At 34.3% G+C, this 26,538-nt stretch overlaps 1 protein-coding gene across 1 annotated transcript in view; it reads right to left on the bottom strand.

Moving 5' to 3' along the window:
- Positions 1 to 8,468: 8,468 nt before the first annotated feature.
- LOC104898111 (uncharacterized) overlaps positions 8,469 to 26,538 on the bottom strand; it is a 38,609-nt gene continuing 20,539 nt past the window's right edge. Inside the window, exons 5-9 of the mRNA XM_010685129.4 lie at positions 19,438 to 19,684; positions 9,885 to 10,037; positions 9,625 to 9,704; positions 9,020 to 9,069; positions 8,469 to 8,818 (exon numbers count right to left, since the gene is read on the bottom strand). Coding sequence (XP_010683431.1) covers positions 8,682 to 8,818; positions 9,020 to 9,069; positions 9,625 to 9,704; positions 9,885 to 10,037; positions 19,438 to 19,684 — 667 coding nt within the window. The 3' untranslated portion in view covers positions 8,469 to 8,681. The remainder of the gene's footprint in view (positions 8,819 to 9,019; positions 9,070 to 9,624; positions 9,705 to 9,884; positions 10,038 to 19,437; positions 19,685 to 26,538) is intronic.

The raw sequence follows: 26,538 nt of genomic DNA, 5'->3' as shown, positions 1-26,538 counted from the left end.
AAGGCCTTAAGTTGTTTTCATAATCTTCAGGCTTAAACGCAAATAAGAACAAGTCTTCTCTATATTGCACTGGGATTAAAGATGATGATATCACCAGAATTCAACAATTCTTAGGGTTTGTGCAAGAAAGTCTTCCATTCGGATACTCACGAGTTCCAATTTCTTATAAGAAGATAAAGGTTGTTGATTATGAGAGTTTACTCGACAAGATGACAACAAGAACCATTACTTGGAGCATCAGAAAGCTCTCTTTTGCAGGAAGAGCTCAACTAGTGAATCATGTTCTATTGAGCATCAATATCTATTGGTCCCAAATCTTCATTCTTCCTATAGCGGTGATTAATAAAATCAATAGCATATGTAGATGTTTCCTTTGGAGTGGGAAGGAAAATGACTTAAAGGGAGGCTACATCGAATGGGACTAGGTGTATTTACCAAATAATTATAGAGGTCTTAGCTTTAGAGATGTCATACAATGGAACAAGGCTGTTGTAGGGAAATTGATTTGGCATATTGGGATTAATAAAGATGATCTTTGGGTCAAATGGATCCATGTTGTGTATATTAAGTCCCAAAGTTGGTGGGATTTTAAAGCTTCTACTAGTGCAAGTTGGGTGGTGAAGTATATTTGCAAGATCAAAGATGAGCTAAAGCATTGGAATATTCAAGCTTAGGACAGTAGCAAACAATATAAAATTCATGGAGTTTACACAATGATGAAAGGAGCAGGAACCAGAGTAAACTGGGATACCGGTGTTTAGAATATAATGTCAATTCCAAAACACAAATTTATCATGTGGCTTAGTATTCAGCAAAGACTCCAAACTAAGTCAAGGCTCTATAGCATGGGTGTTAGTCAAGATGATCTATGCTGTATTTATGTTCAACAAGAGCAGAATCATGACCATGTTTTTTTTCAATTGTCACTACAGTCAACAACTGATGCTGATTATAATCAGCTGGATTGATGTTCCAGTTAGAAGAAGAACATTACCTCAATGGGTAATGTGGTCTCAAAAATCCTATAAAGGATCTAAAACAAGAAAGCAGGTGTTGCGTACAGTTTTGGATGCAGCAACTTACCAGATATGGAGGGTGAGAAATGATGCCTAATGGCATTTACAAGTAATGAGTTAAAAAAGAAGTATAAAGGCTAAATAGTTTATAGTGAAGCATAAGATATAACTTTGTATTCCTAAGAAGTGTAGCAGTACAAATAGAGAGTGGATAGATCATTTGTGATCTTTGTTTTTTCAGACCTCGTGTGGTCTTGCTGGGTTCTTCAAATGTTTCTAGTTCCTTGCTAGTTCATAAGAAGTTAGGGTGTGAAGGTGTGTTGGTTTTTGGTTGAAAATAAGCTCTCTTACTTACCAAAAAAAAAAGCTTGTTGGAGTTGATAAGGATAAGTATTATCTTGATTTATTAGCAATGTGTTTTTGAATTTCTAGTAGAAGTTTTTGTGGCATTTGTATCTAATGGCTATAGATGTTAAAATATTATTTCCTCCACTAGCTGGCTTTTAGCACCATGTTTTCAAATATTTTTCCTACCCTTACCTTAGCCACAATGCAACCCGTTGTAAGTCCTAATGATTTATATGCATGCTTTCGTTAGTCTTAAGTAGAGAATGAGACGATAGTAAAGCTTAAAGAAAGATAATGTATTCGAGTCGACTTAGTACATGTTTGAGTAGAAATTCCATAACCCATAAACACATGAGAGAAGTGTGCTCGACTAAGGTGAGGTTTACCGAGTTCAATTAAGTTTATTTTGGGGAAAGGTTTGTACTTTGCCATGGTAAGTCAAGTTACAAGTACATAAATTTCTGTGAGGTTTAATTTTGGTCTATCTTAATCCAATCTCATAATTATAGTATCTTTCATATGCCCGAATTTCATGTCTTGTAGGTGGAATTAGGGATGGGCATGGCTCCACGACCCGACCCGGACCCCGTTGGACCTGATCCTAATTTAAGGGTATGGGTCCAACTTTTCAGACCCTAAGGGTCCGGGTCTTGTTATTTTAGACCCAGAGACCCTTAGACCCTAAACTTATTTAATATATAAATTTTAACTTGTTTTTAAAAAAACAAACTGATTTTCTAAAAGACTAAACCCTAACCTAAAACACCAAAAGACCCATTCTATTTTGTGGGTGAGAGAGAGAGAGACGCCTCCAGGCCCTCCACATTACAACACCATCGACTTCATTGCTAGATTTCCTTCGACTTCGCCGCCGAGTCACGCTGCTCATGCACTTACGCGAGGTATTTTCTCTTTAATTTTTTTAGTTTTTTTATTTTTCTCTGATTCCTTCGATCTTTTTTCTTTATTTCGAACCCTTTTTGTATGCAACTGTGAATTTCACTCTTCAAACTCCCCATTTCTTGACTTCCTAAGTGTCTTTGCATTAAATTTCCCCATCAGTATGTGTGTAGAATATGGTATTTTCTCTTTAATTTTTTTCAGCTTATTTGTTTGAATTTTTGAGCATATTATGGTGAACTCTTGTGTAAGCTGTGTTTGTTTCCTTTTTTTCAGTTTGTATGTTTGTGTTTGTTTCTTTTTTTTAGTTTATATGTTTGTGTTTGTTTCATTTTTTTCAGTTTATATGTTTTTGTTTGTTTCGTTTTTTTTCAATTTATATGTTTGTGTGTATTTCATGCGAATTCTTGTGTTTGTTCATGCGAATTCTTGTGTTTGATGAGTCGAATTTGTAGAAAGTTAGGGTTAAAAATTTGAAATGTGTACTTTATGTTGATGAATGCTATTTTTTGTAGGCCATGGATGAGATACAATCTGAATCTGGTTCTAAAAACAAAGATGCATCTCAGAGTATTGAAGAAAATTTTGTAAACTTAGATGAGGGTATGGATGAGGAAGGATTTGTGAATGTAGATCAAATGGGTGAGCAAGCTACTAATACAAAACCTACAAATAGTAGTAGAACGTCTAATAGGAAGCAAACATCATCGGTATGGACATACTTTACCAGGATTATGGGGGATGGTGTTTTAAAAGGGGCAAAGTGCAAGCATTGCAAGGCAGAACTTAAAGCAAGTGGCAATCATGGTACTTCACATTAGCATAAGCATGCTGATAAGGTGTGTCTTAGAAGACACTAAAGGATCCCTCCTAGTCAAACATAATTGAAAATGAAAACAGAGGCTGATGGGTCAACTTCATTGGAGTTCAGAAGTAAAGAAAAAGAAGTGGAATTCAACCAAGAGGTGTCAAGGAAGGAGTTAGTTCAGATGGTCATTATGCATGAATATCCGTTATCCATAGTAGATCATTTTTCATTTAGGAGGTTCGTTTAAAGTCTCAATTCTTCATTCAAGATGATTTCTCGAACCACCTTAATGCGTGATATCATTAAAATGTATAATGAAGACAAAACATCTCTCAAGGCATTATTGGAGCATAATGAGAGTAGGGTGTCAAATACTACTGATATGTGGACAACCTCTAATCAAAAGAAAGGCTAGATGGTTGTTACTTCCCATTTCATCGACCAACAATGGATCCTACGGAGTTGCACTTTGAGGTAGTTTTCTTTAATTCTATATATTTGGTTCTTAGTTGAATTTTATTTTCTTGATTGTATATACATTAGTTGGTTGGTTGGTTGATATCATATATATATATATTTATTTATTTATTTATATAGGTTTTGTTATGTGCCATGTCCTCACACAAAAGGGGTTATTGCTAAAGTGTTGATGGATTGCTTGTCTCAATATTCTTTAAAGAATAAAATCTCTTCTGTGGTTGTTGATAATTGCTCCACTAATGATGATATGAGAAAAATTTTGTTTGATAAATTTGAGGAAAGTTCACTTGTATTTGGTGGAGAGTTTCTACATACGCGATGTAGTACCCATATTTTGAACTTAGTTGTGCAAGATGGATTAGATGTGATTAGTTCTGGGATTGAGAAAGTTCGAGAATGTGTGTCATTTTGGATGCCAACTCCAAAAATAATTGAAAATTTTGAGGAGGCTTGTCGTTTTTTGAACTTAAATACCACTAAGAGGCTAGTTCTTGATTGCAAAACTAGGTGGAACTCTACTTTTTTTATGCTTCAAACTATTTTACCTTTTAAGGATGTGTTCTTGAGGTTGAAGCGTTTATATAAAAGGATGAAATTTGTGATTCCTTCTGAGTATGATTAGACTTTAGCTGCATTTGTATTTGAGAAGTTGGAGATGTTTTATAACACAACTGTTGTATTTTCTGGCACAAACTTTACCACCATTAACTTGTTTTTCCGGATGATTTGTGAGATCAAATATGCATCGAAGCAATGGTTAACAAGTGATGTTGAAGTGATTAGGTGTATGGCTAAAAGCATGTAGGAAAAGTTTAACAAGTATTGGGATAACATCAATGGACTGTTAGCTATTGCTTCAATTTTAGATCCTAGGAACAAAATAAATTGTGTGAAGTTTTATTTTGAATTGTTTTATGATAGTGGAGGTGAGAGAGAAATTGGAAGAATTAGGATGATTCTTGATAGGATTGTGGTTGAGTACCAAGGAAAAACAAGGGGAGATTATGAATCATTCAATCAAAGTAGCAAGAAAAGAGTAGCTCCACAATCTTCTAAGGGTGGAATGGATTTATGGGTACAAAATAAGAGTGTAAAGACTACCACAAAAAAAGTGAATGTGAGGTGTGAATTGGATCATTATTTGGAGGGTGATCCATTACCAAAAGGTGATGAGTTTGATGTTCTTAAAATGGTGGAGAAAGGATAACAAGTATCCAATTTTGAGAAATATTACTAGAGATATTCTTGCTATTCCCATTCAACCGTGGCTTCGAAAAGTGCTTTTAGTACGGGTGGAAGAGTGGTTAGTCATCACCGTTCTAGGCTCCATTCACATACTATTGAAGCATTAATGTTCTTGCAAAATTGGATGACCCAAGACCTTAAAGGTAATACTCTTATGTCTTATATCGATTTTTATATTTATAAATTTATATATACCAAATACTTATTTAAACATCGTGATTCGCGAACATGTATTAAGGTACATTGGAAAGCTCTCATGCTTGCTCTACTGTTACCGATGATTCTTATGTTGAAGGCGATGAGGAAGTAGTTGATATTATTGATATGGTACGTTTGGATTGTTAAAATTTTCAAATTTATATAAATGTATAAAGAGCCTTAATTTTTTTTTTTTTACTTTTTATTGGTTTGTAGGATCTGGATGATGAGTTTGATGATCATATGGATGATTGAGGATGCATATTGATTATGGAGGCTTGAGGATGCATGAATTGAGTAATGGGCTCATGGGTACAAGAATTTATGAGGCCATTAAACATTCTTTAGTCGTTTTTCATTGTTTTTTTGGATATTAGTCTTCTAAGACATGATTTGTATTATCCTAAATAGTATACTTTGCTTTAGACATAATTATTATTGTATATTATATTTTTTTTATTTATGCGTATTTTTTTCTAGATGATTATTGATATTAATAATGCTGAAAATATGGCAAAATAAAGATTTTAGCCCTAGACCCTCTTGACCCTCCAGACCCTAAGGGTCAGGGTCAATTTTTTCATACCCTTCGGGTCCAGGTTTGGGTCTGCAGAAAAAATTTAGGGTCCGGCCAGACCCGACCCTTTCCCATCCCTAGGTGGAATGGTTGAAATGTATAAGTCTTGTGAATTGGTTGGTTTGCTTGAGGACAAGCAAATATTTAGCTTGGGGGAGTTTGATAAGTGTATATTCTAACATCATTTAGTTGCACAATAAGAAATTATATGTAGTATAAGAGCATTCACATTGCATTTTTGCATATTTAGTTTCCTTTTTATAAGCTATAGTGCTTTCATGTGTTGTTTGGTCTTTTGTTTTAATCTCAGGTACTTTGGACTCCCTTTTGAAGACATTATGATTAAGGCACTTGGATGAACTTCAAAATGATATATGATGTGCCCGAAAATAATTGGAAATGAATAAGATACAAATGACTTTGTGTAGTTGTGCGAAATATGACACATTTTTATCATTTTCACCATAACTTTTGACACAAAACTGATAATGAGATAATTCTAACTGGGTTAGAAACTAGAGTTCAAGAGTTTTCTAGCAATATATTACATGTGCGAAACAAAGATCCATATCAAAAATAGCTATTTGAAGTTGAGCTGAAAAATCTAATGCGTAAAGACTTTATGTAAGATTAGGTCAACACGTTCGTGTCACTAGTGACACGCCCTTGGTCTGCTCTTTGATGTGTGTCAGCTTTGTTATTTTAGGAAGTTATGAATACTCTTTTGTTTGTTTGTTTTAGGGGGGATAGTTTATTGGATACACTTTTTAGGGTTTCTAGAGATAAGTTAGAGAGAGAAACTTGTAAATCTTTATTGTTTTTCAAAATTCCACCTTTCTTCCATTAATTCAAGTATTAATTTTCTTATTCCTCTTTTGTCTTTTGTTTTCTATTACGAAGTTTAACTATTGCTCTCTGGTATCTTTACTTATTTCAATTATGTTTGAGTAATTCATTATCTATGGTTAAGTTGAACCATAGTATGAATTGATTCATGATTATGCCTTTAAATTTTTCAAATTAATTATTTGTTTGTTCTTGCATAATTGATGCGCGTATTTCAATACTAAATTAGGGATAATTAGTATTGTTACTATTCTATTGTCTTGATCTCAACGGGAGTTGGGTTTCAATAAATTTGAGTATTTCAATTAAGGACATGAAATTATCTAGGGGATCGGAGTAGATATAATAGATTGTTAAGAAGTTAGAGTGTCAGGTTTAATGTCATTAATTTGCATGATTCCACGAGAGTAGGTTTGAGTGCATATTAGGAAAGTCATAGATACTCGTGGGAGGTTTATTATGGTATTTTATAGGGTGTAGTTTTCCTTTTGAGCATTTATATAATTAGTTTTGCTAGGAATAATTATTGCATATAGTGATGATAGTATGAAATTAGGATGATTAACTATTTTCTTGAGTTAAGAAAATAGGTAATTATATTAATTTCATGTTTCCATATAAAAAGGGAGTTTCTAATTTTGAAAATTAGTTTTGAATGGAAAATATTTTTAAAAAGATTTTTGGATAAAGAGTTTTGTGAAAACTGATTTTAAACAACACGTTTCTTTAAAAATATTTTCGGAAAAAAAAGAGTTCTAAAAAAATCCGATTTTTAAGAAAAAAGATTTTGATAAAGATTTTCGAAAAAAGAAAAAGAAGAGTTTTAAGAAAAACTGATCTTAAAGAAAAAGATTTTGAAAAAGACTTTTGGATAAAAATTGATTTAAAATCTGATTAATAGTTGGCATAAGATGTGGAGGAACAAAATCATTTTTTATAAAAGACAAAATTTGATTTTAGAAAGGAAAAGATTTTAACCCTTAATTTTAGGAATAAAAATTATTCAAGAAGATAATCATATCTTGGAGAATAATTTTTATTTAGTTGATAAGTTATATAAGGGATAGAAATCAGAAGAAAAACTTAGGTTTTTCAGATTTGGTTTTTGATAAAATTTGAGAGCTGAAAACTGATCCCTATAGCACAGTGTACGACACAGAGTTCTAGTAAGTTAAGGATTCTAAACAACGATCCTATATTTGCTTGAATACGAAGCACACTTTTGAGGAATCATTATTATTTTTGTAATTTCCATTATTATAGAGAGTAGCAACAATTAGGGTTATGTGTTGGGAATCACTACTAAAGTTAGTAATGGGGGAATCGTATTGTATCAAAAGTTTGATATTTTAAGATTAGTTTATGTGGACATCGATCTCAGAGGTGAGATTGAACCATGTTAAATTCATGTGTCTTATTATTTGATTTCATTATTTTCGTGTTTTGATACAGTTTAGTTCGAGCAAAAACATCAATCGAAGAGTTTATGAGTGAATCAGACAGTGTAAGGCACTGTGCCATAGGAGTTTTGTAGCAAAAATTGATTAGATTTTTTCACTCATTTCAACCCCCCTTTCTTGAGTGTCACCTTATACTCCAACACCTAGTTTCAGTTTCAAAGGATGGTTCTATTATGTAGGAAAAGCTCAAGGACCTGCTTTCAACAAAAGATGATGGTTTTGCTAATGCTGCTCCCTGAGAAATGAGGTTGTGTGGAATCTCACAACATGGCTCCCTGAGAAAAGTGATGCAGAAGATGAAGAGTGTGTTTCTAATGCGCTCAAGTTCAGTTATGCCACATAAGATTTCTGGTCAAGATAGTGATCTCATAAAAAAAAAAAACGAATTTATTTACTAATTTTTTAAAGGTGAACTCAAAAGTTTTTGATTTTGAGGATTGGATGATAGTATAATTTATCTATTTAAACTTATGGGATTTCAGATTTTGGGGGTTGTGATATGGACGCCAGTCGCTAGAGTTCACTTATAAAATGTTAGATTCAAATGCACGTAATATATGACTTAAATTATATAAAATCAACAACAGTCATAATATATTAATGTTAAATTATAAAATATTAAAACTAGGAGCATTTAAGGTATTTTATGCGCACACCCAAACTTCTCAATAGTTGGCTTATATAATAAATATTGTATTAAAAAAGTTTCACTTATTATTAGATGTTTATCACCCCAAACTTATCCTATATAACTATAAAAGGTGGTTGGTGATTTTATATATATCTTGATAAGGAATAAAACGCTATTTGAAATATTGTTTGAGATCGTCATAGTATTTTCTGATCCACCCACTTATTATCTCAATTTCTGTGTTTCGCATATTGATCAACCATTCAGGATCATCTTTTTTTGCATGTTGTATGTCCACGCAGTGAGATCCTATAATACATAAAAAAAATTTGTCAGTCGAAAGAATTATAGACAAATATTTTCTCCTACCTGAAATATGAGAAACACTTTTCTAAAAACTCTCAACTAAAAGGGAAAAGTGTTGCACTTATTTCATATGAAGTAATAGTTATAGTAATCTTATTTTCTCTTACTAATTTAAAAGAATAAAAAAAAATCAATTATTTTTACCTTGTGTTGCATAAACGGCAATGATACTATCTGACAAGTTGTACAATACCCTACAACCATATAAAACAACATAATGAGATCATAATGCACGAAAATAAAAATTTTAAAATAATGTATATCATTTATTTAAATTTATAATTAGAACAATATGATTGGTAAGGTTTTGTGTTTGGATAAAACAAGAGAAGGAAAATCTAGATGCTTGATTCTCCCTCCATTCCCATTCCTTTTCATTCACTTCCTTATCAAAAATACCATGGATGTTGGCTGACTTGATTAGTAAGGTCTTAGCTTTAGAGGTGGTATATATAATATATTCAAGACTATTATCACATGGTACATAGCCAACATAGGTTTAGAGACGATACTGATTTAGGATATGCATAAAGGGTGTTCCCTTTACTGATATCATGATTATGGTAATAGTATAAGCCACAATATAATGCACCCCTGCTTATATTAATTAATGGAAATAAAATCATATTAACAGAATTGTTTCTCGAAAAAATTGTATATCATCTTTAGTAAGGACCTGAGCTTTGAGACAATATAACAACACAACTTGTTTCAAAGAGAGGGAGTGTATATTTAGGGATAAAACTTACCCAGCACTACTGTAAGGATCTTGGAGTCCATTTGAAAAAATGATATTACTGCCAAATCTTCCAAATATTAGTTTCATGTCCTGGTAACATGAAAGTGATGTAATTAGTCAGCCAAATTATTGGGCGAGCATTTGCCAAAAAAAAAAAGACTTGAACAATTTTGAAATTTATTTGACATTTGCTGCAGCTAATTAGCGATATATATGTAGTTTGTAGTAGCATGGATGTCCCTAATATGAGATAATGATGACTTAGCTTACATGTCCTCCATAGTAGGATGTAATCCAATGTGGGCGAGGCATAACATTATACTTGTTCTTGCAATCTTGAATAAAGTCTCGGAGATTGAAAGGTTGAGGAGGAAACATAGACCATTTGCTAGTACCTATAGGCATCACCATTTCACTGCAGGTCTGCAACATTTATTAAAGATGAGAAATTTACATATTTTATATAAGACAACTAGCTAGTATTCAGAATATACATCAATATTATTACACTTCTCTTATTCGTTCTATTCCCTAATCCCTAGTTGTTTTTCCTTAAGGTAACAAGAATTCCTTGTAAAAAGGGGAGAAATTTGAGATCCTTCTTATAAGGATTGTATAATTTTCATGTGCCTTATATAATAAATTATATTAAAGATGGACAAAGTTTTGTGTAATTTTCATAGATATAATTACCAATTAGAATATATAATTCAGAAAATATAGCTATTGAATTGACAGTTACGTGTCACATGCCATGCAATAATCGTAATATAGACAAAGGAAACACCTAATGTGTAAATTCTAGAGGAAGTATTCTCCCATACTCGGTAGGGGACAACTTGTCCCATATCATGACATTTTTGCAATTTCACCAGCAACTTGATACAATATAACATTTACTCGATATGATTAGATGCAGCCATGATATGATATAATAGCTAATTGATATGATAAGATAGTATTAAGATATGATATACTAATCATCTAATACATCAACTAGATTACAACTAACAATCCCCAAATAAAAATAAGTTAAAAAAAAATATTTATAATTTTTAAATATTAGTTTTAGTCATAAAAATAACTTAAATGCCATGATATTGGACCATATCAAATATGGAAATATCATCGCTAGTAAATTCTATGTTGTGTACTTTTCAATGGTTAGGGTATAATAAAAGGAATAGCTAAACTTGATAGCATTATATGTTAGTGATTAGGATAAGAAAAATAATTCATTAGAGTTTCTTACTGTTATCACAAAGCAAAGGTATTTTTTGTACGACTTTTTATAGATCACATTCTTCATACATCCATACATCCAATTGTATTATGTGCATGTGCATCCTATGACTAATTTTTACTCATTTAGAGCTTTCCCTTTTGTGTGTACATTGTTTGATTAGAAAATTTTTAATGAGTAATGAGAAAAAAAAAAAGCCTTGAATAAATGTATCATGCTCACGTACCCAGGTGCATGATAAAAGATGTACTATTTGCAAGATATAATAACGCTTCATTATCTTTTGTTTAGGAATATTAATTAAGTCATGAGCATAATGGAATGATGATTAGCTCTTCATTTCTTCACCAAATCTTACTTGTTCGAGACTTGTAATGATATTTTTATAAATGAAGGGATGACATATGCATATAGAGAAGAGGTAGTTTCACATGGCACGATAAATGATTTTGACAATCGTTTTAATTTACTACTCCATCAGTTAAGGTAAGGAGTAGGGGTGCTTATCGAACGAGTCGAGCCCGAATAGCACTAGGCTCGGCTCGAGCTCGTTTAACTTTTTATCGGCTCGGCTCGGCTCGTGAGCTCGCCGAGCTCGCTCGTGATTAGAATTTGTGGCTCGAGCTCGGCTCGTACGCTCGTTTAGGCTCGGCTCGTGAGCTCGATTAGGTTACTCTTCTCTATCTTTTTTGTTTTCTTTTTTAATTGTTTTTACCTTTTCTTTTTATCTTTCTTCTATTATATACCTTAGTTAATATCTTAAAAGAAATATTTATATAATTTTAATATACATAAATAATTTTTTAATATAAAACAATTTTTTAATATAAAATATTTTTTTAATATGAAATACTTTTTTTAGTATAAAATAATAATCGAGTTGTTCACGAGCTTTACGAGCCGAGCTTTGCCTAGCTCGGCTCGGCTCGTTTAAGTCTCGAGCCGAGGTTTGACCGAGCCGAGCCCGAGCTGCTCAAGAGCTTGTCAGGCTCATTATCGCTCCTAGTAAGGAGGAGAGAAAGTGTGGAAATTTGATATTTTTGTTTATTTGTATAGGAGGGATAATGCGGTTATGTTGAATTAAGTGGCCGCACCAAGTGAGAAATAAAATAGGGTGAAAAGTGAACAAACAATTACCAAAAAAGAAATAAAGCAAAGTCATAAAAAACTGTAAATAAAAGGGGAGGGACCATATGTATAAATGTGATATAGACAATAGGCACCAAAAATAACCTAATGAACAATGCTTTTAAGTACATGAAGTATGGACAAATGATGTTTGTGTTAAAGCAATTGAAATAAGAAGGTTTGAAGAAGATCCAAACTAGATAAACAAAAGAATGCATTAGTAAATAAGTGTAAAGTGTAGTACTTCAAAAAGATTTTTGTAGTGAGAAGTGATCACTTTTTTTTTTTACGATACTTCCTTTGCTAAACCAACTACCTATATTCTGGTAAACCAACTACTTATATGAAAGACACTCGCTAAAATTGAGAGCCCTTAAAATACAAGAAAACCTCCATTTCATTTTCCTACCTTAGTAACAAAAATATTCTAAAATGATGCCCAAAAATATTATCCCTTATCTCTGTTAGATTTATTCAGCATACATTCGATCCTAAATCAACACTAGGATTCTTCTAAATGATAGCAGAATCAAACTTCAATACCAACGCCTTCCAAGGTCCCCTAAAAAGGATGGGGCCGAAAATCCCATCTGAATTTGGAGACATGAGTCCACAAGATGTGGTTTTTCCCATGGTGGTTTATGGTCAATTTAAAGACTATAGAAGATTATACAAATCACAAATCCAAGAATGGGTGGACTCATGCTGGATCTCGAATGAAGAAATCAAAGTCGAAAAAATAGGTACAATTTTCTTATTTTTCTGCACCCACATTGATGATAGAGATAATCTCCTATTGAAAAGTGTAGCAAATTTTCAGGGAGCCCTCCTAGTGTTTAGAGGATGGTTCCCAGGAGCTTCCCTTCGTAGTCTAAACTTCTCAAATATCCCTCTTTGGGTAAGGTTAAAAGGTTTACGTCATTGTTAACAAATCCCATGTTGCAACTAGAGCCTTAAATAAACATGGTTGAATCATAAAATTTGACAATGATTACTCTCTCGCAAAAGTTTACGTGTAAATCGATAAACCTCTAATTCCAGGGGTTTACTATGAATATAGTCTAGGCTATCATGCCTGGGCTGATTTCAGATATGAAGGAATTTTCATCTTCTGTAAGAACTGTGGTATGATAAGGCATAAAGTGATCAATTGTAGAACTTCTCTGAATGCAGCTCAGAGAGTTTTTGGAAAACGCATGGCGGAAATTTATCGGGATCTAAACAATCTAATGGTGGAAAATCCCATTACTCTTTGTTACTCAAACAAAATTATTGGCTCAAGGAATTTGAAATCCTTAGAACCTCAAGATTTAACCTAACCATCTACCCCTCAGATGACATTCCCTTCTCGGAATTCAACTCAGACTCATCATCACCACATTCTCCAGACTCACCAAATCTGCCTGCCCAACCCAACCCCGACCCATGCATGAAAAAAGGAAATTTTTAGACAATACATCCACTTCTTCTGATGATAACTCACCAAATACCAAACCTATCCGGAAAAGAAGAAAGTTCCCACAACCACCCAATATCATTAGTATCTAAAGAGAAAAAGGAGAATGTTCCCAGAAAGCTTCAGCTGAAAATAATAAAAAGCAAAGAAATAAGGGGAATAAAGCACACAAGATTATGGAGTCTATGCCAAATACCAGTACAATATTCAAGCATGGAAGAAAACGAGAATGGATCTCGAAAACACCATGCAAGGATCGTCCGTAAACTCGAAACTGTCAAAAGTGGCATGTAAGTCCAACTACTGTTCATAATATTAAAGTTAACTGTACCAGTCTTTGTTCAACTTGCATTTATTCCTCTGATAGTAATTTTGAGAGGCTCAAGAAACCTAGACTAGGGAGTAGTTTATTAGTTGAAAATTTTTCCTTAAATGGGAAAAACCGTCAGTCTACTGGTGCCCAACTCACACATCTGATAATCCCTTTTCTTATTCTTCATTCCTCACTAAAGTTCCCAGTTCATTTAATTCCAACCCCATTTAATCCCTTAAACTTCCAGTTAGTGAGTATGGGAAGTACGTTTTCTGCCTTTCTCATCATTACATGGCCAGTTTTCGCGATAAGTTCTACATCCCTTCCCCTCCCAAGCATTTACTCTTAACCCCAACTACACAAATTGATACTTCTGACCCCTATGATATAAAACAGCTCATCCTCCCTTTTAAGAACTACCACTTGATTAATTCCATTGAAACTTACCCTCCTTCTCCCTCTTTACCCAATAAAGAAAAAATTTGGTGGTCTTTTTCCATCACGAAAAGTCAAATAGCTAAGGTGGCTATCCGTATTGATAGGGGTGAATGGCTTACTATTCTGAACACAGACCACCTTATTATACCAACCAACCCTCTTCAAGATCCCTTTATCCCTAGAACTCAAAGATCCATACTTGCTGGCCCAATTCTACCAAAATTTTAAAGCCTTTTTAACCTTAGTCTTATGGATCCTGAAGTTGAAGCATGGGCTCTAGTGAAGAGTCATTAGACTCTTTTGCTTTCCCAACACCACCATCAGTATCAACCCAACTTGTTTTACCCCCTACACAGTCCTCTTAAATTAGCCCAACCACCCTTTGCAGACAAAACCACTTTACGCAGCAAGTGTAAAACCGATCATACTAATTTTCTGCTTTACAATGGAAAAGCAGATGCTGACCCGTGTATGATGGATGTAGCTAGGCCAAGTACCATCAAAAGTCCAGAAACGGAGAGTCTATCCCTTTCTGAACCAGTATCAAATGAGCCTATTTTAAGCCTAACTGTCAACATGGACGAGGTTTATTACTCGGCGGATTCAGAACTTGGTCTCATGGATCTGGCCAAAATGAATCTAAATGGGCTGGGTCACAAAACTTCAACTTCGGACAGGACTTCGTGTACCAGAAAAGAGGATTACGGGAAAGGAAAAGGAAAGAAAAAAAAGGAAAGACAAAATCGAAGAGGAAAGAAGGGCTCGCACTGAAGCAAGGCACAACTTGCGAAAACTTGGAGACTAGGCAATCAATCTATGGGGAAAATTATCATCTCCTAAGGACCACATGAAGCCGAAGAAAAGAAGAAGTGATAGTTCTACAGTTCACTCGAAGGAAACAGTTATGGAGTCGTCTGACTATGGTAGCCAAACTATGAAAAGATGCAAAATGCAGAGAAAATGCAAAGAGAAAATGATTCTCAAGTATGTTCTTAGTGAGGATGATCTAAGCCAAATAAACTATGATTCCAACTCAACAACTGAGGGTATGGTGGCAGGCCCAGACCAGCCACCCAACAAGATATGAAAGCTGGATCTTGGAACTGCAGGGGACTTAAATCTGCCAACTCCCCTACAATTTCCTTCCTAAAATGGCTGGTTGGCAGTGAAGCTTTAGACCTTTTATTTTTATCTGAAATAAAATGTAAGGTATCGGAGTTAGAACATATAGCTATAAATCTTGTCTTAGGTAGCTTTTCTGGTTGTGACTCTAATGACCTTTTAGGAGGTCTATTTTTGTGTTGGGGCTCAAGCTTAGATGTCACAATTCTGTTTGTTTCGAAAAGCTATGTATGATGCACCTTAAAAGATGAATGCAATGTAGTTTACTATGTTGTCTGTGTTTATGGGGCCCCTAATATAGGGGATAGACAAGAAGTTTAGCAAACCATTCAAGCTTTTATCTGGGCACACTCAGGAAAAATGCTCGTCCTGGGAGATTTCAATCAGGTGGATTATTCCCCATTACAAAAATCAGGCGGGACTAAGTAATACAAGGGGCAAAAAAGTTCATAAAGTGGAAATTGGATTGTAATATTGTCGAAATACCCCACCATGGAGTTCCTTTTACTTGGACGAACAAGCGGAAAAATGAAAATGTAATGTTAGGGCTTATTGCAATGATGAATGGTGATTGACATTCTCTGAAGTCATATTCATCAATTTCCCAATCTTTCTTTCAGACCATAGTCCAATAATCATTGATTGCCATCCGAAGAAAATAAGGAAAAAAGGCCCTATAAAATAGAAAATCGGTGCTTGAAATTCCCAAAAATCCAGGAAAAGATAAAGGAAATTTGGCATGAAAAGGTCAATGGATCAAACTTTTTCTCTATTCAAAGATAACTCCAAAAAATAAAGGAGGAATGCAAGAAATGGTATCTGGAGTTCAAAAAGGACAAAGGAATCAATTGGGCTCATATAAGTTTGGAAATTTCAGAGGCCTAGAAAGCAATGGCAGACCACGAAGGAAAGAGGAATGAATATGAGCTTAGGAAAAAAAATTGGGCCAGAACAGATCTCGAGCTAGAGTTTTGGAAACAAAGGGCCCGAACAAAATGATGAGACAAATTTGGAGACCAGCCCACTGCTTTCTTCTACAAATGCACGAAGGCCCGCCAAGCAAGAAATGAGATAAAAGCTATCAAAGGACCAAATGGAGAATGGATGTCAGACCCAAACGAAATAAAAGGCCAATTTGTCAACTACTTTCTCATATCTCTTTCGGGGCCCACCAACAATACAAATGATATAGATATTCAAAACTGGCTGATAGATATGCCAGAACTAAATCCAAACCAAGTGGATTGTCTAAATCAACCTTCTATAGAGGAGAAGGTAAAAAATGCCTTTTTAATATGAAGCCTCTAAAATCACTTGGGCCAGATGGAATACCTCTGGCTTTCGACCAGAAAAAATTGGGATATCATAGGAGATGAAGTTAGAAATGCCACCCTCAACTTCCTAAAAGGGGGATACCTTCTCAAGGAAACAAACCAGACTTTTATCACCTTACTCCCGACAACTGATCGCCGTGAGCAAGTAAGTGAATTCAGACTCATTAGTGAATGTAATACCTCTTATAAAGTGATTTATAAGTTCTTAGTAAGAAGGATGCAACCCATCATGCAAGACATCATTGGAGACTTTCAAAGTGCTTTCGTCCCTGGAAGGTCCATAAATGATAACTGTCTTTTTGCTCACGAAATGTTAACTTATCTAAAGACGAAAAGGAAGAGACATGCCAGATTTGAATTTATCTTGAACCTTGATCTCAATTAAGCCTGTGAAAGGATTAGTTGGGTTTTTGTGGACAAAGTTCTAAGGAAAATTGGACTTTTATAGTTATGGATTTACAACGTGATGCAATGTATAACTACCGTCACATACTCAGTCTTAGTCAATGGAGAAGCCGCGGGTCGAAAAATTTTGGAAGCGGGTCTGGATAGGGAGACCCCTATCCACGTACATATTTATACTTTGTATGGAAACTTTATCAAGGAAACTGATAAAAAAACACAAAGACAAGGGAGTATAAGAGGCATGAAAATTGGTAGAAACTCAGCTTCTCTCAGTCACCTATTCTTTGCGGATGATGCTCTATTATTTATGAAAGGCACAATGGATAATTGTTGGGCTCTTAGGAAAACATTATACAGTTTCTGCCTATTCTCAGGAGAAATGGTTAACTCTAATAAGTCCTTTACAATTTTTAGCAAAAATACTCCCCCAAAAGTCATAAGACTGTTGAGTAAAAGGTTGGGGATGTAGAACAATTAGAAGCTAGGAATGTATCTAGGGTGCCCAATGGCTGTTAATGGAAGAACGTTAAATGTGTTCCTGAAAATTGACGATAAAGTGGCCTCGACTATCTCCTCATGGAAGTTCAAGAGCATAAACCAAGCAGGTAAAATGCTACTCATAAACAACATACTAGTAACTTTTGCATCACACATTATGGCTAACTTCTGTATCCGTCCCAAACAAAATTATACAAAGCATATCCTCTAAGCTATTAAAATTCTGGTGGGCCTCTAGTCATAAAAAAAACCAATCTACTGGAGAAAGAAATCTTTATTAGAACAACACAAGACACAAGGGGTACTAGGACTAAGAAACCTCGATAATCTCAACACTGCCCTTCTTTTCAAGCAAAGTTGGAGAATGGAAACCAGGCCTGAACTTCTTGTGAGCAAAGTGTTCAGAGGAAAATACTCTAAACTGGTTCTATAGGAGCAGGCAGGGGAGTTTTCCCACTGCATGTTCTTGGGGAGGAATGAGTGTCATGAAAAGTGTGTTCCAAATGAGAAAGGGACTAGGAAAAATGATTGGTGATGGGAAGAACACAAATATTTTAGAAGAAATCTGGATAAGTAATATGAATGCGGTGCATTTCAAAAATGAGGAGAATTTGCTAAATACAATTAGACCTAAATGGGTAGCAGACCTCATAAATCCAGCAGGAGATTGGGATGAAACTATAATCCATAAGTGGTTTGACAAGAAAGTAGACAAGGGCATCCTAGCCACTCACTTGCCTGACATAAGTGTACAAGATGAATTTGTATGGCTACAGACTTCACATGGAAATTACGAAGTCAAATCAGCATACATGATATGCAAAGAAGGAAATGAAGAAGTTGAAGATTATTCAAAATTCTGGAAGTTGTTCTGGAAACAAAAAATTTGGCCAAAATGGAAATATTTCTATTGGAAGCTATATCATGGCACTCTAGCCACTGGAGCTAACCTTAGGTAGCGGAAGATCCTAAGAGAGATAACTTGCCCCTTGTGTAACAAAAGCAACGAATCTGATACTCACTTGTTTAAGGATTGTGAGATCACAATGCGTGTGTGGAAACCCTCAAAACTGGGAATTACAAGTAATGATAATACATTGACCTCGGTAAAGAGATGGTCAAGGAATTGGATTTGGTACATTATGAACATGAAAAATAATTCACAGGAAACGTTGGGAGAGTTCATGGCTATCATTTGGAGCATATGGTTATCTAGCAGTAGTATAGTTTTTAACAAAGAAAGTGATGGGCACTTAAGAATATAATGAAGATGATCACAATGTGGAGTATGAGGTGTGGTAAAACTTTTATATCTAACAATATGCTTCCAGAAAATATAACACTCGGGAACTGCAAGCATAGAAAAGAAAAGTCAGTTTTTGAAATATTGGAGGGAGGAGGATAATCTGTCAATCCTGGAAATTGATGGGGCATGGAAGAAATCCGGTCAAGGAAAAAAAGACTCTTGGATAGCTGCATATGGATGGAGCTTAAATAAAAATAACGACGAGACAAGGAAAGGAGGGGGAAGGAGCTTCGCATGTTCCCCGTTGCATGCTGAAGCTGAGGCCTTGAGACTGAGCTTGAAACATATAAAGACTTTCAACATTAAAAGCTTCAAAATTTGGACGGACTGCGAAGAATTAGTAAAATCGATGAGCAAACCCAAGAGTGCAAATTTGGCCATTAGAACTATTATTAGGGATATAGATGAAATGCTTAGGAAATCAAGCAATGTTAGAATTATACATGTTAGCCGTAACAAGATTAAAAAAGCTCATAACCTTAGTTCAAGGGCAAGAAAAGAGCAATATCAATTGTATTGATTTTATTCTGTCAAAAAAAAAAATTAAGTGTAAAATATTAAAATACGTTGATGAAAGTACCTGCCAATCATATCCAACAATGCTCTCACCAATCTGAAAATAATTAGTATCCACGCAGTCGTGATGAGTACTATTAAAATAGTCAAGAACGCCTGCGTAGATACGACTAACTATGTCGGTTGTCTTCATTCCTTCATCTATTGCTTTGCAAATGGTTGAAGGATTTGTTTCTAAGTTACCATATTGCGCTGTACTGTCATATAGAGACTGCAAGAAGTTCTTTAGCGCACTTGTATCTGCCAGATGGCTGCACTCACAGATAAAATGGACATGTTAAATTACTTTGGTCTATGAAGTATTTGTTTTTATTTGTGATGTAAGATGAACAGTTTGACTAAATCTTACACCTTACAAATTAGATCAGTCTAGCCTTTGCTAATGCTAGATTTAGAAAATATTCTCACTTTACACTAATTTTGAAATTAATTTCCTTGAATACTGTCAACGTAGGAGTTGGATGTGATTTTTTTTAATTGATTAGTTGAGGCAAAACTGCTACTTGGATTAGTATTTTGTAAGAGAAATCGCTAGTTTAAATAGTGCTTGGTTTGTCAATAAAAAAACCACTATTCAAAATAGCGACTCATTAATGTTCACCACTATATATTGCATGTAATTGCTTCCCCAAAATCAAGCACCTTCTCCCTTTCTTCTCTCACTCCTCTCTTTTTCTCATGATAACGTGCGTCACTACTCTCCATATCTCATTATCTTACGCAAAGCCTCACTCCTCTTTCACCACCACACACATTCACAACTACCACTGACACCGTCAAAGCTAAGCCACCACCACGACCATCTCTATTGCAACACCACCACTCACGGCTCTTCGTGGCCGGATAAGCGAATCTAGGTCAGTTTGAGAATTGTTTTTATTTTCAATATCATCAACCCTCAATGAAGTTTAATTGCCGATTTTAATTGAAAAATTGATAATATATGTATTCTATTACATATTTAGTTTTATGAATTCAGGATTGAATTAGCAGTATGTTTTGTGTTAATAACTTTTGTCAATTTAGAATTTGTGGGTATGAATTATTAGTATCTTTTTTGAATTTTTAAGTTGAATTATTAGAAGATTAAGAAATTTATAATTTTTTTTTATATGCCCAGACAGAACGTTACTCCAAGTAGTGGTTTTACTTAATAAACCACTATTTGGACTTACACGAAAGACAGATTGCTACTAAAAGTAGCGATTTTGTCTAAAGAAAGTAAAATAAATTATTTTCTTTAATGTTATGCTGACGTGGACGGTATCAATGGAAATACTTTTTACTGTAGTACACAATGATAAAAAATTTGTATTTTAGCATTATTTGAGGAAAAAATCCATTGGTTGATCATATCCTTGGGGGGTGGGGGTGGGGTGGGGTGGGGTGGGGAAGGGAGTGAGGCCTAGATGGGAGTAGAGGATTGGGGATAAGGTGAACCCCTTTCAAGAATCATAATTGGAAAGAATCAGACTTGTGGCCTTAAGATCACAAACACGAGTGTTTGCCAACTATGACAATCAAGCTTATTTAATTTTAATATAAAATCCACCTTATTAGTTCATATCTTTATTACTCATACATGGTATACATATTTGCCAATTATATATGATATTTTCTTTTTACTTCAACCCATCCTTTAACTAATACTACCGCCGTATCCTAAAGATCTTCCTTGTTACCATTACTACAGATACCAATGAGAATTAATTTGTGTGGGGTATAGGGTGGGTAAAGTAGGAGAGAGAAAGGGGTTAAGATAAATAAATAAATAAAAAGAGGTTAAAGTAGGAGAGAGAAAGGGAGTAAAATTGAATGAATAATATAATGGTGGACCACATGATAGAGACATGAGAGGGTAAAAAGGAGAAAAAAATCCAAATAACAAATAAAGTAAAAGAGGGAAGATCTTTTGGAAACGCACTTAAACGGAATGAGGGAAGATCTTTAGGAAACGGAGGTAGTATAAACATACTTCAACTATTCACACTTATCTTAATACAGTAGTAATTATTTGAACCTATTGGATTTTATTCGATTCTATACGATCTTATTGATGCTTATATGAATTTATTGACATTAATCTAGACTTATTAGATATTAGCAATCGGTTATTTGGCCTAAATTGACGACATTGGCCCTAGTTTGTAGAATAAGCACGAGACATTAATATTGGTAATATCATTGAACTTTTTAGAACATATTAGCACTTACGGGGACTTATTAGCCTTTCCCCTTGTCGGATTAGTTTCGAGGATCTTCCCAATTGGTCGACACTTAGTTGAATTAATCCTACATCTTTTATAGATATCATTTTAAAATAAGGAAAAATTGATTTTGAGAACCCGACCTTTGGACGATTCGCTCAAAATTATTCCACCTTTTGATTATATTTTAATATTTCAAATATTTTAAAAGATCATCTCATTTTGAATCGTTAGACCGACAACTTATTGAAATGGTAAAATAAAAGTCATTTTTCTCCTTTCTTTTCTAATCTTTCTCCTTTGATTCTGATTTCCTCCCCTTCCTCACCACTCACCAAGAACCACCACACCATCCCCACCCCCAACCCCCTATAAACAACCTCTCCCCATCCCCACCCCACTTGCACCCACCCTCCTCACCCCTGCAAACAACCCTTACCCCATCCCCTGCGAACCATCAATCTTAGGACCTATTCGACCCCTCTAAATTCGACCCAATCAAAGTTTCACCCTCATGTTTATATGTTCCTATAGTGATATTAGTTTTGCCTAATTCAACATATTCATAAGATCATGTCATTGTATGAAAAGTTATTATTTTTATTCAATTAACGGAGGATTGATTTATAACTTGAATTTGCATAATTAATATTTAATATTAATTAATTGGAAATTATAAATAATACATTTATTTGTGATTTATGCTCAAAATAATTTTATGAAGTTCTGAATTTTTATATATTAGAACCAAATAAATTGGTTAATTCACTCCAAAATTTTCGAATTTCTATAAATATGTTTGTTAGATTTAAAATTGTTAATGTTTAATTTTATTAATCATTGAAGTAATTTGTTAACAATTAATGTTTTGATTTTTTTATATAAATTTAATGTTCATCACCCAAATAGATCTAGAATAATATGATGGATGAAAATAATTTAATTATTTTTTCCACTAATTTTCGGATTTTTATCATATTATTTGTTGAATTTAGTTAAAATTTATGTTTAATTTGATTATTCATAAATTTTAAGGATAACAATTTATATAATTGATTTTATTTGTTATGATAATTCAGTAGATCAGCCTAAAAATTATTTTCAAAATTTTCGGATTTTAATTGTTAATTTTCTATATTCTTTGGATAATTTAATGTTTTTGCCCTAATTTTGAATTGTTGTTAGATTTATTGATAAGTAATGATTATGCATCGAAATCTAATCTCCAAAAACCTAAAACTTTATTTTTAATTTGTTGATTGATTCAGAAATTTCTCCCATAATTTTCAAAATTTTAACATCCTAATTTTCTTTAATCAATTGTTGATTAAAGATAAAATTAAATTAATTTTATGTAAATTGTTACCAAAACTAAAGAGGAAGCCAATCATGGTTGGGTGGCCCCACCACTATTGGTGGAGCCACAGTGGCTGACGGGAGAACCCGAAGTAGGCAGTCGCATAAGGCGGTCGAGTCACGGCCAGAAGGTTGTGACTGAACCATGCACGTTTAACGTGTAGTGGCTTTGTCTACTGTCGCGCATTTGAAACCCCTGCTGCCAGCAAGTGTTGGCGGCTTGGGGATGACTGACGTAGTGGCGAGAGATCCAGCAAGGGATAACAGGCTGGGAACGATTGATGCGACTTGACGTGCGCTGGCTGGTGTGCGTTTTCGTGAGGGTGTGTGATGTTGGCCGGTGAGTAGGGGTGCTTATTGAGCGAGCCGAGCCTGTTTAGTATTGGGCTAGGCTTGAGCTCGTTTATCTTTTCATGGGCTCGGCTCGGCTTGTGAGCTCGTCGAGCTTGGGGGAGCCGAGCTCGTGATTAGAATTTGCGGCTCGAGCTCGTTTAGGCTCGGCTTGTGAGCTCGTTTAAGCTTGACTAGTAAGCTCGTTTAAGCTCGAAGCCCAACCATGTATGCCCACGTTAATACTAAAGCAATACTTAGGCGGTAAGCCCAATCGTATAGGTCAAATACAAAGTAGGTGAGCTTGTTCACTCACCCATCATATGCTTTTATAACTTTTGGTTTCCTTATTAACATTGCTAAGATTTCAATGTGGGACTCCATGGTTTGTTAAAGAAAAACAAACTCATTATTCCCATGTTTTATAACTTGGTTTCCCTCTTAGTATTGCTAAGATTTCAATGTAGGACTCCATGTTTTGTTTAAGCTAAACAAACTCATTCTACATATGCTTTTATAACTTGGAATCCCTCTTAGCATTGCTTAAATTCCAATGTGGGACTCATGTTTTGTTAAAGAAAAAAAACTCATTATACCCATGCTTTTATAACATGGTTTCCCTAGCTAAGATTTCAATGTAAGACTCCATGTTTTGTTTAAGATAAACAAACTCATCCTACATATGCTTTTATAACTTGGAATCCCTCCTAGCATTGTTAAAATTTCAATGTGTGACTTCATGTTTTATATAAAAAAAAATCATATTTGTACCATTAACACTCTTAAGTGCATTTAAATAATTATCAAATATTTTAAGTATTAAATAATCAAATATTTAAAAATATACTGCATTCCCTTTGTGAAGAAAATAAAATATAGTTTTTGTTTTCCAACCAAGGAGATACAAAATTAAACTTTAAGTTGAAATAAGGAGTAGTAGCTATTTATAAAGAAAATAAGGTTGATCCTACTTTTCCTAACCAATGTGGGACTTTAGTGCCTAGTGGAGTAGAGGTGAAGTTGGATCACAAATTAAAATATATAATTTGTAATCTAAATTAAAATATAAATTTGTAATCTAAATTAAAATATAAATTTGTATTAAATTTTTTTAATGTAAAATATATTTTTAATATAATTTTTTTTACTAGAAAATAATAATCGAGTTGCTCACGAGCTTTACGAGCCGAGCTTTGCCTAGCTCGGCTCGGCTCGTTTAAGTCTCGAGCCGAGCTTTGACCGAGTTGAGCCTGAACTGCTCGCGAGCTTGTCAGGCTCGTTATCACCCCTACCGTTGAGTGCAAGCGGGGTTGGTCGGCCTTGGCTGCCGAGTCTGCTTGTGGCTGGGACTATCGAACGAGGTCCGGCAGGGGTGACACGTCGTGGCATGTCAGTAAAACTGGATTGTTGCCTAGATTTTTATTAAACCGACATGGGTTCAAAAAATCTCGACCTGTTGACCCGCCAAAAAAATTTGGGTAGATTTTGATGAATTTAAAATTTCATCGGGTCGGGCACCCAGCGCAGAATAATCAATGTTTTCTGAAATCTATATATTTCCTATGATCCTTTCTCTTCAAAATTCAATTTATGGTTTCTTTTCTTTGAGTATTTTTTTTTCTTTCCTTCTATTTCAAATTATCTTATACACCCCATAATTATTATGAAAAGTTTTATTTGCTTATTAATTGTTGATAAGTAAATAGTTTGTATTCATCTTATTTTGATATTTTAAATGCGTGGATATTTAATGTAATATGTATGACATTATATTTTACATGTTATGACTAGTATGGCCCAAATCAGCACAGTAAATATAATATGTGAATCATTATATTTGAATGTAAATTAAATACGATATGCGAATTGTTTGTATTTTTGTAACTTTAAATTTTCGTTATATATTTAATTCAAATTATGTAATCAATCATAAGGATCCAAGAAATTTCAAGGATGGGAATCCAAGGAATTTCAAGGGAAGATTCATGAAGATTAGTTATTTTCCAAGTTTAGGGTTCATACTAGATCATTTTAATTATTGCTTTTATTTGTATTAGCATTTATTTTGTTTAAATGTTTGTTTCTAAGTTATATGTGGTTAGTTAATTTATGTGGTGAATATTGATTGACCATATTAGTGAACTTAGGTCCCCAAAAGTAATATTGAGTTTAATTGCTTTTTCAAACAACACCTATAAAACCTTAGATCATGAGTGATCGGTTCAATCAAAGCGGGATGTTACTCATATTTCCGCTGATAATGGTGTAGATTTTTGAAATTTACATAGTAATGGTTGGTTTAACTCAACAAAATCATCAAAAGACAAAGTCTTGGATTTTGAAGCTAAGAGATAGGAATAAAGATGTAGTTGTTTAGCTGTCTACCAAGAATTATAATTAGTTATAATTAGTAAAATATTTACTTACCTCAACTACTATACATTAAAGGCAGGGCCAAAGTCCGTTTGATTGTGGTGATAGGGAATCTTGGTTATTTCTTTATTCAATAGGGGACTTTCATTTTGAATAAAGGGTAGTAGTTCATCAAAATTTGTTCAATTGTTGCTTTCTTGATAAACATTAAGTGAATATTGCTTTATTAGTAATCATCTCTAGAAACAACAACAACACCAACAAATCTACTTCTAATATGCGCTTTAATTGCCATTTCGAAGGACAAACTGAATGCTAGACGTAAAGGGACATGGGAATCGTTCTCAGAACTGAAAAGTTAAACAACTTTCATATGCAATGAGAGGAAGCAATGATGCAAGAGATGCATGAAATGCTAACTCAGACCGAGCGAAACATCCCTCACAAGCCAGGAAAAGAACATAAGGATGTTCTTATGGTCAGTAAAGGGCAGTTGCTCAATAGGATCGGGATTGCTATTAAGAAGGACAAAATCAAACAAGTTGCCAAGTCTAAAACTTCTGAAAAGCAAAAACTACACCAAAACAAAAAGTTGGTGATGAGCACTATTATTACACCTGTAACAAGGTTGGTCATTGGAAAAGTGGTTGCCTTGAGTAGGGGTGATAATGAGCCTAACAAGCTCGCGAGCAGCTCGGGCTCAGCTCGGTCAAAGCTTGGTCAAAACTCGGCTCGTTGAAGCTCGACTAGAGCTCAGGCTCGGTTCAAGACTTAAACGAGCCGAGCCGAGCTAAGAAAAGCTCGGCTCGTAAAGCTCGTGAATAGCTCGATCATTATTT

Source organism: Beta vulgaris, chromosome 1 (assembly GCF_026745355.1).
Source record: "Beta vulgaris subsp. vulgaris cultivar EL10 chromosome 1, EL10.2, whole genome shotgun sequence".
In the NCBI taxonomy this organism is placed as follows: domain Eukaryota; kingdom Viridiplantae; phylum Streptophyta; class Magnoliopsida; order Caryophyllales; family Amaranthaceae; genus Beta; species Beta vulgaris.
The sequence above is the reverse complement of the archived record's forward strand: the minus strand, read 5'-3'. Positions and strand labels throughout refer to the sequence as shown.